Raw genomic sequence first — 15,222 nt, forward strand, 5'->3', positions numbered from 1 at the left:
AGGTTAGGTCTGAGAGCTGGCCAGACTTGCTATCCAGATCCAGCAGTGGAACATGCTATGGCTGTTGGTGTCTCTATCTACACCAGCCAAATCCTGCCAAACATCCCCTTCTGCCACGTGGCCAGTAACTCAGTAATGTACACGGATGAGACATACAGCTTCTGGTTTCCTTGGTACTTGATCTAAGTAATGGTAATATATTTTGGTTTACATAAGTCACTGCAGGTTCCACTTTGAGGCAATGTGGTATCATAAATAACAACAGATTGAGAAGTAAAAAAAATCTCTATTTGTATCCTGATTTTGCCAGCTATGTATCATTAAGAGAGCAATTCACTTTTTCTCTTAGTCTTCCTCATTTCTAATGAGATGACATCTACTTCGTAGATTTGTTATGACCTCTCCAGGTTATGCAAGTTTCCTAGTGAATTATAAAGTACTAGGTGTCTTAAGAACATTAGTTGCCATTGTAAAAGGTTTGAAGAATTCACACAGACACACACACACACACACAAAGATGAGCAAGGCACTTTTCAGCATCATTATTCTTTTCACAGGAACATTTTTATCTTCGTGCTTCAAACACATTACTGAATCAGCAATCAGACATTTTACTTACAAACCAAGAGTAAACTGCATGGTTTTAAGACCGAAAAGGAAAAAAAATGTAAGTCCAGTAAATCTAAATGTAAAAAATGCTGTAATACTGGTAAATGTTCACATATTTTTAAATTTTACCTGGCTGAGAGGATAAAGGAACGTTCTACACTTTCAATCTTTAGTTCATTCTGATATGCTTCTTGGGTAGGTTTTCTGACCTTAAAGAAAGCAAAACAATTTGAGCAAATTCATCCTATTGCAAATCTCATCTAAACCTGCCCAATACCCTAACTGCTATCATCCACCAACCCTCACATTCACCTTTATCTACCACGACTCTCCCTCATTGACTCTGTGTGCCAGAGTTAAATACCTACATACACATAGGCTCAACTTTCCCACTACTACTTTGCTCACACTACTGCCTCTACCTGGAATGCCTCCCCCACCTATCAGCATGGCCAAATGGTGACCTATTCTTTAAGGCTTGTGGCTTTTTCTCCAAAGACTTCCTCGCTTCTCCCAGTTTCCTAGCTGCTACCAATTTCTCCACCAGATCCCACTGAAAGCTGCATGTTATTTTCTGAACTCCCCAAAACCTTTCCTTTTTTAAAAAAAGATTTTATTTATTTATTTGAGGGGGAGGGGCAGAGAGAGACAGGGAGAGAGAATCTCAAGCAGATTTTGCACTGAGTGCAGAGCCCAACATGGGGTTTGATCTCACAACCCTGATATTGTGACTTGAGTCCAAGCCAAGAGTTGGACACTTAACTGACTAAGCCACCCAGGTGCCCCAGAACTCCCCCCGAATTTAATTGTACCTTTACAGTTTGAATTGTACCTTCAGTGATATCTACTACTGTCTATCTACTGGTATTTATGTGTAGTGTACTATCTTCCCAACCAGTTAATAAGCTCCTGGGGAGGTGGGGTCTTGGGGGACAGTCAAAAAACAATCATAATTCAATTCATCTTGTATTTTTCACCAAATCTACTGCCATGTTTTGTTTATAGTTCTCAATAAATACCTCATGAATAAATGAATGTATGAGAGAGCAAATGACTAGTGAATGAATAAATGAACACATAAACAGTAACACAAGGAGAGAGGAAAGTCAAGGATATAAGAAAGATGATTATCTTAGGGCTTCTTTAAATTTATTTGAGTTAAGAAATATCTTCTAACAGATGTACAGACCTTCATTCCAGCCAATGAGAGCATGTTGTTCAGTTTATACATCCCGGACTGCACCGGTGTTGTATACAACAGGGCATCGTTAAACTGAAAGTAGAAATATTTCATAGGATAAACTAAAGCAACAAATATCAATCTACAAATATCAACCAACAACTATCAACCTACATTGATAAGACATTGAAATAGAGGATAAATGCTACTTTTTCATTAAAAGTTCTCTGAACAAAAACACTTTTGTCCACTTATATAAACTATGACCATCCAGAGTGCCTTATTAGAATTACTTTAAAAAGGCAATTTCTAGAAAATGTGCTTTCTTTCCAAGTTCTGTAATAGATATGTTTTCTGAATTCTAAATCCCACTGAAGCATTATAACCTGACTAAATAATTGATTGAATCATTTTTTCTAAGTCAGAAATGACATAAACTGAATTCAAAAAGGAAATAATTTTCTGGTGATGCATCATAAAAGACTTTGCTTCCTATAACTGAAATGCAAGTAACCAAGTCAGCCAGTGAAAGATCCCACTAAAACTCTCTGAATGTGTTAAGCTTATCTGTCATATACAAATGTCTCCATCCATTAGGCAATTATCCCCTCCTCCGGCTCATAAGAAACACACATGGCCACTTACCAGGAAAAACACTCGGGGCTGCATGACTTTCCGTGACAGCTTCATCAGAGTTCCTTCTTTAAGAAAAACCTGATTCATCCAAACAAATGCCCATTTAGTCCCACCATAACACGACTATAATATGCATATAATTTGTTTTTCAGCTTTCTTTCCCCAGAATTTTTTTGGAGACGGGGCTGGGTGGACATAATTTCCATGTGACTTTTTAGTCATGGTTTCTTTTTAAACCCTTTAAGGAGTTGGACAAGCCAGCAGAGTTTCATAAATCCAGTATTGGTCCCAGGGGTACTATGTGGTCTGAAATGTAATTGACTGAGCATGTACTTAATCATGGGGCATAGCCAACATCCTGAGAATTACATTTTGTAATTTTCCTGAATTCATTCTCTAGGCCACTTTTGTGCTCTATGAAGAGCATCAAAATACCAATTTTTTCCCTCTCCTCATCATCCCCTCTTACTTTAAAGATTTTAAATGAAATTCTCCTTAAAGCTGTGTGAGGTCAGTTAGTATTACACAATAAAATGATTCTATTTAATCAGATACTCTGTGGGGTCCCCTGCCATTCTCCTAATTGAATTGGACTTCTTGTCACAGTGACTTAAATCACGAATGTTTTGAGTGGATAGAATGAACTGAGTTGATCCAGATTGAGTCGGTGAAGAGTAAAAACAACAAATAACTTGTTTTCAGAACTGAAATGCAAAATAGCTATAAAAGTTGTCTAAATGCATTGTACTAAATTTGCCAAAGGCAGCCTAAAACACTTACCCGTCCAGGCTGCACTATTTCATGGTGTCCATTTAAGCTGTACTGAATCTGCATAAGCTTCTGAAAGTTGTCCTACAGAAAGAGAATATATAGCATATGAAGGCCTAGGCCCCCAGGTTCAAAAGTATGCCAGCCACTGAAATCGAGATACTTACTCCTTGCTTCATAGTGTCATTGGCATGGTTGGCTACCTCTATAACGACAGCAAGGGCATCTAAAATGTGCAGGAACAGAAAGGACATCAGTTATTCCAGTGAACTGCAACATTAAACAATTCCTGATGGCAAGATGGCAAATTTGTAGCAGCAACCTCTGGAGGGGCCCAAAGTTAACTGAGGTAGAAATATGGATGATGAGGTCTGATGGGGGCAACAGCAAGGAAAAACAGTACTTATGTAAAAAAATGAGCCCAAGAAAGACTCTAAAGAAGACATTATAGGTAATAGGTATCAACAGTATGAGTGTTAGGGTTGCTTTGTGCTGAGCTTTGATTATACTGAAGTTTACAAGGACAAGGAGAGGATTTCACCTGGAAGTTAAGAACCATTCCACTATGAACTGCTTTGAGAGAGAAGTACCCTAGGATAGGAAACCAGAACTATGAGAAGTGGCAATCTAGAGGGTCAGGACTCAGCTGCCTCTTGTTAGTCTGATCCCAAGAGGGAGGAAGTGCCACACAGAAGCAAACTAGGCCTTAGAAAATGACATGCATTACTTTGTGAGCTGAGTAATTTAGCTTCGTTTCTGTTTATTCTTTTTATTAACCCCTTGCCTTTAGCAAAGTGTTTCTGAATCCTCCAGTCTTATCATCTTGACTTCATAATTAGATACAAAGGGAAAAGTCTGTACTTTTTCTCCTTTTGTGTTCTTAAGATAGTAATGCTTCTCTAGAGACATGGGTAAAGACAATTTTTGGTTGTCGAAATGACAGGGAAGGTTCACTGGCCTTTAGTGGGTAGGAACCAGGAATGCTAAACATCATTGCAATTGCAATGAATTAGAAGTTCATACAAAGAAGGTTATCCTCTAGGACAGCAGCATTCCCATTGAGAAAAAATAATACAGTGTTAGAGGGAAGTATATCCCCTGAGGCTGGTGTGGCAGTGGCAGTAATCAGCAAGGAAAGGACTATTAAAAAAAAAAAAAATCAATTTCTGGAAAGAGGTTGAGGTTTGTTTTTTTTTGTTTTGTTTTGTTGTTATTGTTGTTTTTTTTGATCTACATACTATAACCCACCAAGAGTTAGTTTCCCTTTCTGATATTAACCTGAGAGGTTTCTACATTCTTTAAACATGTATTATTATCAGCATTATCAAGGAAAAGCTACAGTACTTCCTTATAAATACTCCATGCATGGATCAGAATGTACTGCACCTGACACTTGGCACACCAGATATTCAAAAGATGATCCTGGACACATTCCCTTCTTTCTGGCCCATGTGAATTCCCCGTGGGTGGAGAGAAAAGCTTTAGGATTTAATGAATGAATGGATAAAATGATAAAGCTGCTGTTATTTGGTGACCAGGTCTCCACACTACCTTCTTCCATCCATCCTGCAATTCTACTTTCCCCATGTCATCCCCCTAAGGATCCCTGGCGACTTTGTACTTCTCTGGCGACTTTGTTCTTCTCACTCTTCTGCCTAACTTCTAGAGGTGTGTTTGTCTCATTTTCTCCCCTCCCTGGGCACTCTTGTCTACAACTGCTGACCATTTTACTGCCACACTTCTGGCCATACAGTACACTTCATTGTTCACCACTTATTCAAACCTATCTCTTTGCTGAAGTGTATAATTTCCTTTAAACAAGCTCCTTCATCTCTGGTCCTTTTTTTGTTCTATCTGTAAAATGGGGCTAATAACTCACTTTCCTTAAAGGCAGAAACTCTGGGATAGATGCTGTCTTGAGGCCCTATTCACTAAGATCTGGCTAAAATGAAGCAGACACTGATCTGGAATGCCCACTCTTCATCTTGTCCACCCTTCATTTCGCATTTCCGGTCCCACTTCTTTCTAAGCAAAGCCCTGCCTCTTCAATCTTCACACTACCCCCCCTTCAAAATGATTCTGCACTGCTCAGTGCATCTTGACTTTAAAGCTATGTGTTTTGTTCTTTATCTGATGGGTATTACAACTAGATTACATGTTCACCTAAGAAGCACACTACATCTTCTACTCTAAACTCTGCCTTTAAAAAAAAAAAAAAAACACTTTTATTCTATTTAAGATTGTATTTATTTATTTGATAGTGCAAGTACACACACACACACACACACACACACACACACACACACACACGGGGGAGGTGCAGGGGCAGAGGGTGAGGGAGAAACTCCAGCAGACTCCCTGCTGAATGGGGAGCCCCATGCTCCATCTCATGACCCATATATCATGACCTGAGCCAAAATCAAGAGTTGGAGCCTCAATCGACTAAGCCACCCAAGCACTCTAAAAAAAGCACTTTTAAAAGCAAAACACTCTTCAGGTGCTTTTATAGAGTGCCTGGGTGGCTCAGTTGGTTAAGCTTCTAACTCTTGGTTTTGTCTTAGGTCATGATCCTGGGGTCGTGGGATCAAGCCCTGAGTTGGGCTCCACGCTCAGCATAGAGTCTGCTTGACCCTCTCCCTCTGATCCTCCCCCCACTCTATGCTCTCTCTCTCTAAAACAATAATAATAATAATAATAATGATTTTAAAAACATGAAACACTTGTAAATAGATGTTACAGAAGTAGAAGTAACATGATTTAGAGATTGAATAAGAATCTCTACAAAATGAGTTACAAACCTGTTTAGTTTGTACTCTAAAAGTGTAAAGGATGTGCAAGAATTGTGATGAAAACTCACGAAATTAATGAGGTGGACATGTACTTCAGATTGGAGCCAGGGATATACCTATAGCATTTGAAAGAAGTGTTTTGGGGATAAATAGAAACACTACTATCCTGAAGAGAATTAATCCCTGTGTGTATATGTGTGTGAGAGTGAGAAAGACAGACACACACAGTGGATTAACCTGTGAATATCAATGAGTCCCTTGCATTGTAATGGAAGTTTTCCTTTAAGTGCTACCAGGAGTGAGGGTTAAAAGGATAATAAAGCAACTGTCTAGCATCAAAGAGTCCCAGAATATGCTATTTTAGACTGTATCCCTGATCTATATAGTTCGATCACTTCATGGACTCATGATTTTAAAGCTGGAAATGATCGTGCAGATCAACTGCTTCAATCCCTGCTTTTCAAAGCAACAGACATCTAGAGAAGGTGAATTTACCACTGGCACAGAGTGACTGAGCATAGAAGGAACCTTCCTCACACCAGATAATGCTGGGTCCCGTGACCGGCTACAACATAAGAACTTCTGCAACATATATAATACCATAAAAATTATTTACCTTGAGTGTCTCTGTAATCTCCAGAGTCCTCTAGAAGATTTTTCAAGTAATCTAGAAAAGGAAAAGGATTATAATATTTAGTAAAATAAAACACTAAGGAAAAATCACTTCATCTTTCTTATTAAATACTGGTTGGTTAATATATATGTGCTAGTTCAATGTGTGCTAACTTTCTAAAAATGTGAGAGAATAAAAGCCCTGAGATGCATCTGAAATCAGGACCCAGGTTCAGAGCTAGAAAGAGCATCAGGGGTCAGTCACACTGGTCATTTTCAAGAGGAATCAGGTTACTGAGCACAGGGTCTCACCAAAGCCACTATCTCTTTGTGGCAGAGCCAGGACTAGAATCCAGGTCTCCTGATGCCCAGTTCAGCACTTTTAGTCTAATACACATGAATTGCCTTAATTTCAAATCAGATGTATGTCCAGTACAAAATTCTAAGTATTGATAGACTGAATGCCTAAGGGATTTGTCACTCTAAGAGTTTAACAATGCAGAGAACAGCAGAGGAATATAAAAAATATGTCTAGAGCAGTGGTTCTCAAATGGGGCAAATTTGCCCACCAGGAGACATCTGGAAACATCTGGAGACATTTCTGATAGTCATAACTGGGGAAAAGGGGGTGCTACTGGCATCTAGTGGCTACAGGCCAGGGGTGCTGCTAAATATCCTACAAATGCACAGGACAACCCTACAACAAAGAATTATCTGACCCACAAGAATTATCTGCAATTGAGAAACTCTGTTCTAGATGAAGATGATCTTCAAATAAGCTATGTGGTATATAGTAGTTTTTATTATACAGAAAAAATTTAAGGCAATAGGTTATTTTTTTAATTTTTTTAAAGATTTTATTTATTTATTCATGAGAGACACAGAGAAAGAGAGAGAGGCAGAGACACAGGCAGAGGAAGAAGCAGGCTCCATGCAGGGAGCCTGACATGGGACTTGATCCCGGGACTCCAGGATCACACCCTGGGCGGAAGGCAGGCACTAAACCACTGAGCCACCCAGGCTGCCCCAATAGGTTATATTTTATAACTCTTTAACACTAAGGAATGCCATGGGGTCTCAAGGTACTTCATACTCTGTTGAGAAATGTTGGATGGTTTCCCATTACCTCTCAAAACAAATTCTGAAAAAAAAAAAGAAAAATCCTAAAAAACAAAAACCACATATACACACCCCAAAACAAATTCTGTTCCCTGGAATTTAAATTCCCCCTACTACAGGATCACTATTGACTTCTGTTTTTTTTTCTCTTGCTACTACTTAACACAGGCCCTTTGTTCTTACCAAAGTCTGATTCTGTGTAATGCATTAAACAATTCATGTGGTCCCTGGCTCTATACTTTTTGTCCCTAATGTTCCCTTCTACTGAATCCTTTTCTCTGTCTCTGCATATAAAAATTGTAATCCTATTTTTCAAGGTTCATCTCAAATTCCTCTTCTCTTGCCAAACTTTCCATTTGAAAGAAATATTCTCTCCCTTTGAATAATACATTACACAGTAGTTACTTTATGCCTTCTATCATTTTCTTATTAGACTCAAAGCTCCTTGCGGGCAGGACCCATGTTGGATTCATCTTTCTATTCCTTGAAGCACTTAGCCAGGGCCTTTGCATACAGGGGACAAGAAATGCTTCATATATAAAAATATAAATAATTTTTTTAGACAGAATTATGTTTAGGTAAAGGGCAATAAAGGCTGAAACCAATCCTAAGCCAGTGGGAGTTGAGAAAGTAAAAAGAGGAAAGGCATAGGAAGAGACTGAATGCATTTCTATCAGAATCAATCACCACTCAGCAATAGTTATGGAACAGTATAATTTCATCCCATGGATTTATGAAGTCATGCTCAAAGACACAAAGGGAGACTTGGATGTTAGTGTGAGTTTTTTAAACTCAATAGATGACATACACACAACACACCCAACTGCTGAAACTCTGTATACCTTTGAGACAGTGACCCAAGAACCTATGAGTCTAGACATGCTCATTGTAAATATCCAGCACTGGCAACAAGCTCTGGTGAGATGCCGTGTGTGACAACAGTAAGCTTCTGCACACACCACAGCATAGGTCCGATCTTACCGGAGACCATCACTTAGTTATTCAGCTCTTCAAGTAATCTGAACACACCAGTTGGAGAGTTTGCTACCAGTCAAATAGATAAGAAAACCACAAAAATTAACAAAATACATATATTATACATTAGACTTAGCCTCACCTGGAGATGAAAAATTAACTTAATCTTACTCTGACCCCACCCAGAATGCACTCGATTTATAAGCCATGTTCGGTAAGTCCAAATATTTAACTTTTCTATAAGAGTGAGGAGAGGAGAGGAGAAAAACCTGCTCTCCTTCTTACATCTTTTCCATATCCAGGCTGTCTCATGAATCGAAAGTGATGTTCCTTAAAGGTTCTAGTGAGGTGAAGAGTGTGGAAAGGAAAGTAGATTTACCTAAGTATAAGATTCATGGAAGTTTCTACTTTATCTTCAACTTTTGTTCTTTAATAGAGAAGTATACACAAGCAAATGGACACATTTCTCTAAACCAAGAGAGCTCACTGGAAGATGTCCATATTAGGAAATACTGACCTCAGAATCACGGGGCTGAACCTGATACGCTTCTGAGTTTCATTTTTTTCCCCCCTGAGCTCAGCCTGCCATCCTGAACTTTCAGAAAAAGAGTAGAAATACACAAATGGGGATGCCTGAGTGGCTCAGCAGTTGAACCCCTGCCTTTGGCTTAGGGCGTGACCCCGGATTCCTGGGTTCGAGTCCCACGTCGGGCTCCTTGCATGGAGCCTGCTTCTCCCTCTGCCTGTGTCCTTGCCTCTCTCTGTATCTCTCATGAATAAATAAATAAAAATTAAAAAAAAAAAAAGAAATACACAAATGGGCTAAGTAGAAAACCCACCACTAAGATGTTGCAAAATCATGCTTCTAACCACAGAAGTAATGACCTTAAGTTTACCTTCCTTGCCAATTTAAATTTCAACTTTCAAAATCCAATTTTCTAAAATTGAATTTTAGAAATTCAACTTTCCAGTGAATCCATCCTATTCATGCATCTATATTTTCAGGGGACCTTGTTGCAGTACATCATTTTGAGAACTTTTACCATTTCAAAGAAGACAAGACCATGAACCCTCAGTTAAGAATCACTCAGTGCCTTAACGGCAGAATGAGAAGAATGTGACCGATCAGCCTCTGAGTCAGATGGGAGGAGCACTGAAACCACTAGCTGCCCCAGTGACTGTTATAACCCAGGTGAAACCCAGGAACAGAGACCAGACAGACATGCTTGTGTGAGTCATAGAGAATTCTTACTTGTACCATTTAGAACTGAGTATCCTGCCTGAGTTTCATTAGAAACAATGACAACAGAGTAGAGTAGTTATTTCAATGTGCCACGTTAGACTGATAGTATTCCATGACTTTCCTGCTTTTGCCAAACCAAGCTATGCATTTTTAAAAACTTTGCTAATAAAAATGCTTCAAATGTCGCGTAGGTTACTTGTACCAAAGAAAAAAAGTTGATTGCAGTGTGCGTGGGCACCATAAAATGTACTTTCTGGCCACCAGGTGGCATCGTTGATTAATAAAAGTTAATTATCCCCATTAGCACCATTAGAAGCACAAAATTAAGCAAACACCCCATGTACCTCAAGAGATAATACAAGTTAATTTTGTTCTCATATACGAGGCCCAGAGTGAAAGAATAAGGACACAACAAATATGGTATCTTGTGAGAGGTCTAAGCCATATTTTATATATAGAGATAGATATAGATATAAATATATAGATATATATCTATATATAGGCTGCTAGTAACCTTAACACCCTGATTGCCTAATCAAAAAATAATCAACTTAAAGCAGAAAACTGTTCAGAAGTACACTTAACCTTCCTAAAACTGAGTCATCTGTGGAATTCTTGGACATTTTAATTCAATGACACCCCGTCGGATTCCTGGACTGTGTGCTGAGAAACCTGTTTGTGGCATAGCACAGAGGAAATGAAAGTACTGGACAGTAACGTTCCAAAGTCAAGTGTTTTGAATTGGAGGACATGTTTTGCTTTGTATCACCCACATTTCTTCTTTCCTCTTTACATATCTAATGAAATCAGCTACACATCCTGAATTATGGGATCTGAAAATAAGCTGCTTTGCCAAAGCAACTAAGAACTAGTCTGACTTCTGAAACAAAGTGCGGATTATGTTAAATACCACAAAAAAGAGTCAAATGTTAAGTTGAAACACATTTACTGCTGCCATCTTCAAGGCAGCTTGGTGAAGTGGTCAAAAGCCCTCAGTGGTAATGAGAAGACAGATTTTCAATTGTCCAGCTACCTCTAGCTGAGGCATGTGACTTAGCCATGATCTGTAGCATTTATGCATCAGTATCCTCATACATAAAATAAGTAGGGCAGACCAAATTGAAAAACTGTAATGATTATCATTCTAATGTATTATGAAGCATATTTTTTTTAAAAAATTCTAAAATGCATTATAGGAAATTTGGTAAATTAAATAATGGAGAAAACTCCAAAACTGAAACTATGCCATCTCTCTAAAATAACTATTGTTATTTAAAAGTATTTCCTTCTGTTTTTATAAAATGCTTGCTTTTACTTAATTTAAATTTTAATAACATACAGGATTGTATAACTCAGTTACATTTTGATATTTTTTTCCGTAAGAGTAGTAGAATAATATCCCATGACAGGAATATATTATTCAGTACTTAGGTACTCTATTAGACTTTTAGGTCATTTTAAAGTTACCTTGTTTTGGCTGCTATAAATAGGATGGCCACATACCCTAATTTGCCCATGATTCTGCTGTATACCGAATGGGCACATATAGATATGCCCATGCATAACTACAAACAGTACCCTCAGACAAAGGGTACTGTTTCTCTTATGAAAATTAATGGGCTTGAATAATAACTGTGTAATCGTTTTAATTATAAATAACGATCAGGATCCCTTGATATATATGTCTTTTTCCATAGTTCAAACTATTTCCTGATCAGTGAGAATGAAGGGTTTTTTTAAGTACTGATAAATATATCATGAGAAACCTTCCCTAAAGGGATGTACTAATTTAAAATGACATGAGAATATCAATTTCACTAAAATGATTCAATTATGTGTATTGTAGGTTTTTATTGCTGATGTGGTAGGAGGAACTGAAAACTTGTTTTAATTGATATTTATGATTCAGAAGATATTAGATATGCCACTGTGTATTTATTATGCATTTTCTGAGTGAACTCTTTGTTCCTAAGTTTAGTCCATATATCTATGGGAGTCTTATTCTTAGCAAGAAAGCAATTTTTTTCATGTTTGCTACTAACATATTTTTCTGATTTATATCTTTTAATTTTGACTGTATTTTAAGCCTTTATGTTTTTATTATTTAGAATACTAGAAAGGCATCAGTATTTTCCTTTAGAACTTATTTATTTTTATTCATTCATTCATTTATTTATTTATTTTTAAATTTTTATTTATTTATGAACTTCTTTATTTAAAAAAAAAAGAACTTCTTTATTTTTCTGGGCTTAGAAAACCATGTCTCCTCCTTTCTCTATCCTTAAGAGTTTTAATAAATAACACATTTCATTTTTTCCTGTTTTTACTATACTTTACTGCTTTACATTAAGTTTTCAGTTTAAGTAAGGCTTTTTTTTTTAAAGAGCAGTTTTAAATTTACAATAAAACTGTGGAGAAGGAACAGTGATTTTCCATATACTTCCTGCTCACAATCATGCATAGTCTCTCCTATTATCAACATCCTCCATCAGAGGATTTACTACAACTTATAAACCTGTACTGACACATCATTATCCCCCAGTGTCCATGGTCCACTCTTGGTGTTGGACATTCTGTAGGTTTGGACAAATATAAAATGACATGCATCCATCATGATAGTATTGTACAGAGTATTTTCCCTGCCCTAAAAAGCTTCTGTGTTCTGCCTGTTTATGTTTAATTTTGATTTTTAGTGTATTCACTGACATATGAATCTTAGTTTTTCAAATTTTAACAGGTTATTCAATTAACAATCCTTTTTTTCTACTGTCTTACACTTCCTACTATCATACGTTAGATTCTTATAAACAGGGTGTTTTTAAGTTACTTCTCTATTATAATAACAGAATAATTATTATTTTTCAATCAGTAAGCCTATTCTTGCAATGGCATTATGTATTTTTAATTGCTGATGTTTTAGAATGAGTACTGTTTCCCTCCTAGAATATTCTTTAATGATGTACTCTATTTCTTCCTATATACAAAATCATTTTGATGTGTACTGATAAAATCCCAAAATTTCAAGTTAACCTTAATGAGAAGATGGAGCATTGGCAATTTGTCAGAAACTTCATTAATGATTGTATGGCGTCAAGTACCATTTTAGCATAAGTTCTAAACTGAAGGCTTCATGAGGAGAAGGAGCCTAAATTAAATCCTTATATCCCAGCATCTAGAATAAGGACCAGTACATATTGAACAAATGTTTCCTGAATTTATGATGGACTAAAATGATAGTCCATTTAGGGTTACTACTTCTTGCTTCTAATCTCAACTAAGCCGTTGAGAATTGATACTTTAAGGATCAGATTAATTAAAAAATGCTCAGGCCTCTGCTCTCATTCTCCTGCCTCTCAAATATTAATTCAATTCTGGTCTCTGCTGTCCTGGACTGCCTCTTGTACATATGGTGTTTGTCTAAGTTAGAAAATGTGACCTTTCTGGGCTCTCAGGCTCACAGATTCATGGCTAGGAAAGTAAGCAATGCCTTTCTGTGAACTAGAAAAGGCTACCTTTCCTGGGCTGATGCAGCTCCTCACCAGGACACATGATGGTGAACAAACTGCAAGCTGAAGCTGGACGTCAGTCAGTTGAAGCCCTTACACAGCACATAACCATAGGAGGCGGACTACCCTAGACTTTGGTAAGTCTGGTCCTAAGGGAGTATGTCCAAAGGACTCATGAACCAAACCCAACTCTGGGCTCATCCTAACACAAAACTGTGTAGCAGAATCTCCTCTTGATCCCTTTTTTAGTGGGACAGACTAGCTAGGCACATCCAGGATGCCCTCAGAGGAGTCAAAACCATAGGAAGTCTCCCAACAAAGTAAATATCCATTGGTTGAGACTGCTTTCTGTTGTGGATACATTTTCCGGCCGTTAAGACTGCCAGTTTATCAAGTGAGCATCTCAAAAGTATTGAAACGGTGTTGGCACACTCAAGCCCCACTTAAAGCAGTTCTTATCTATATTTGGTCCTTACCACTCGGATTATGAACAAAGAGCAAATTTAGGTTTAGGGAAGTAAGTATATTTTATTTTACTCCCCAAATAATGGCCAAGAGTGAAATAAAGCAAACATAAGCACCAAAGTGAATTCAAAGTATGACTGAATCTCAGTTTTCTTCAAGTGGAACAGCTCCTGACGTAAGCCCATAACTCTGACAAATACATAAGAGGAAAACTCTTTAGCAACACAGCTTGCTTTAGCAAGGCAAGTCCCAGCAATAGAGGCATTTGGCTATCTACAGGGAATCTGAGTTAAATATACACTAAGAATTGGAAAAAGAATGGCTTTGTTGTAATGTCTATGGGTACGATTCTGGGGGATCTGTAGCCTTGGATGGGTAAAACACACAAAGAAACAAATAATATTTTCACTACCCTTTAAGTGAAATACAGAATTTCCTTCCATTATGAATGTAGGCAACAAACCACAGTATCATCAATGATACCAGTGACTTTATCACCAGAGAAGTCATACATTTTTTATATCACATTACAGCTGTTGTAGATATCTCAAAATATTGTTTATTGTCACCACTACATCAAAATCACAGTAATTCATAGATCTGCCACCAGATCTTCTTACTTAATGCATTACTAAAGCAGCACATGTATTAACATGTAACACTTTAAAATTATCTCAATAACTGCATTTCAGGTCAATTGGTTTCCTCTTAGTCTTATGTATTTTACTCTGTAACTTTAAAAAAATTATTCTAAGAGATCCATAGGCTTTATCAGATTGCCATAGGGATCCAGGCACAAAAAAAGGTTAAGAACTTCTGTTCTATAGAGAAACTGAGATTACATTTTAATTTTTTTTTTGAGATTACATTTTAAAGCTATAATTTAATAGAACAGGCAGATATGCCTATATCTTAAAGTCTCTCCATAGTACTAAATGTTTATTTCCACAATACTATTTCATGGATATAATTTATTAAGCATCATCTCTCAAAATACCTTGTCCACAACTATAAATAAAAATAAAATGCAACAGGGACGCCTGGGTGGCTCAGTGGTTTGAGCATCTGCCTTCAGCTCAGGGCGTGATCCGTGATCCTGGAGTCCCAGGATCAAGTTCCACATCGGGCTCCCCTAAGGGAGCCTGCTTCTCCCTCTGCCTATGTGCCTGCCTCTCTGTGTGTCTCTCATGAATAAATAAATAAATAAAATCTTTTAAAAAAATTAATTGCAACAGAGTGAGAGCTGAGCTAATAACAGGAATTCTGAATATCATCACCCTCCCGTGTCACATGGATAGAATTGCCTTACATCAGGGTCTT

The 15,222-nt window shown here is 37.5% G+C and overlaps 1 protein-coding gene across 2 annotated transcripts in view; it reads right to left on the reverse strand.

Annotated features, from left to right (window-relative positions):
* The window catches only part of FGD6 (FYVE, RhoGEF and PH domain containing 6), a 111,265-nt gene that overhangs the window by 21,837 nt on the left and 74,206 nt on the right, over positions 1–15,222 (reverse strand). For both annotated transcript variants that reach the window (XM_038558669.1, XM_038558668.1), the window contains exons 9-14: positions 6,599–6,649; positions 3,361–3,419; positions 3,206–3,277; positions 2,435–2,503; positions 1,799–1,882; positions 739–818 (exon numbers count right to left, since the gene is read on the reverse strand). In XM_038558669.1, coding sequence (XP_038414597.1) covers positions 739–818; positions 1,799–1,882; positions 2,435–2,503; positions 3,206–3,277; positions 3,361–3,419; positions 6,599–6,649 — 415 coding nt within the window. The remainder of the gene's footprint in view (positions 1–738; positions 819–1,798; positions 1,883–2,434; positions 2,504–3,205; positions 3,278–3,360; positions 3,420–6,598; positions 6,650–15,222) is intronic.

The sequence above is a fragment of the Canis lupus genome, chromosome 15, assembly GCF_011100685.1.
Source record: "Canis lupus familiaris isolate Mischka breed German Shepherd chromosome 15, alternate assembly UU_Cfam_GSD_1.0, whole genome shotgun sequence".
Classification (NCBI taxonomy): domain Eukaryota; kingdom Metazoa; phylum Chordata; class Mammalia; order Carnivora; family Canidae; genus Canis; species Canis lupus.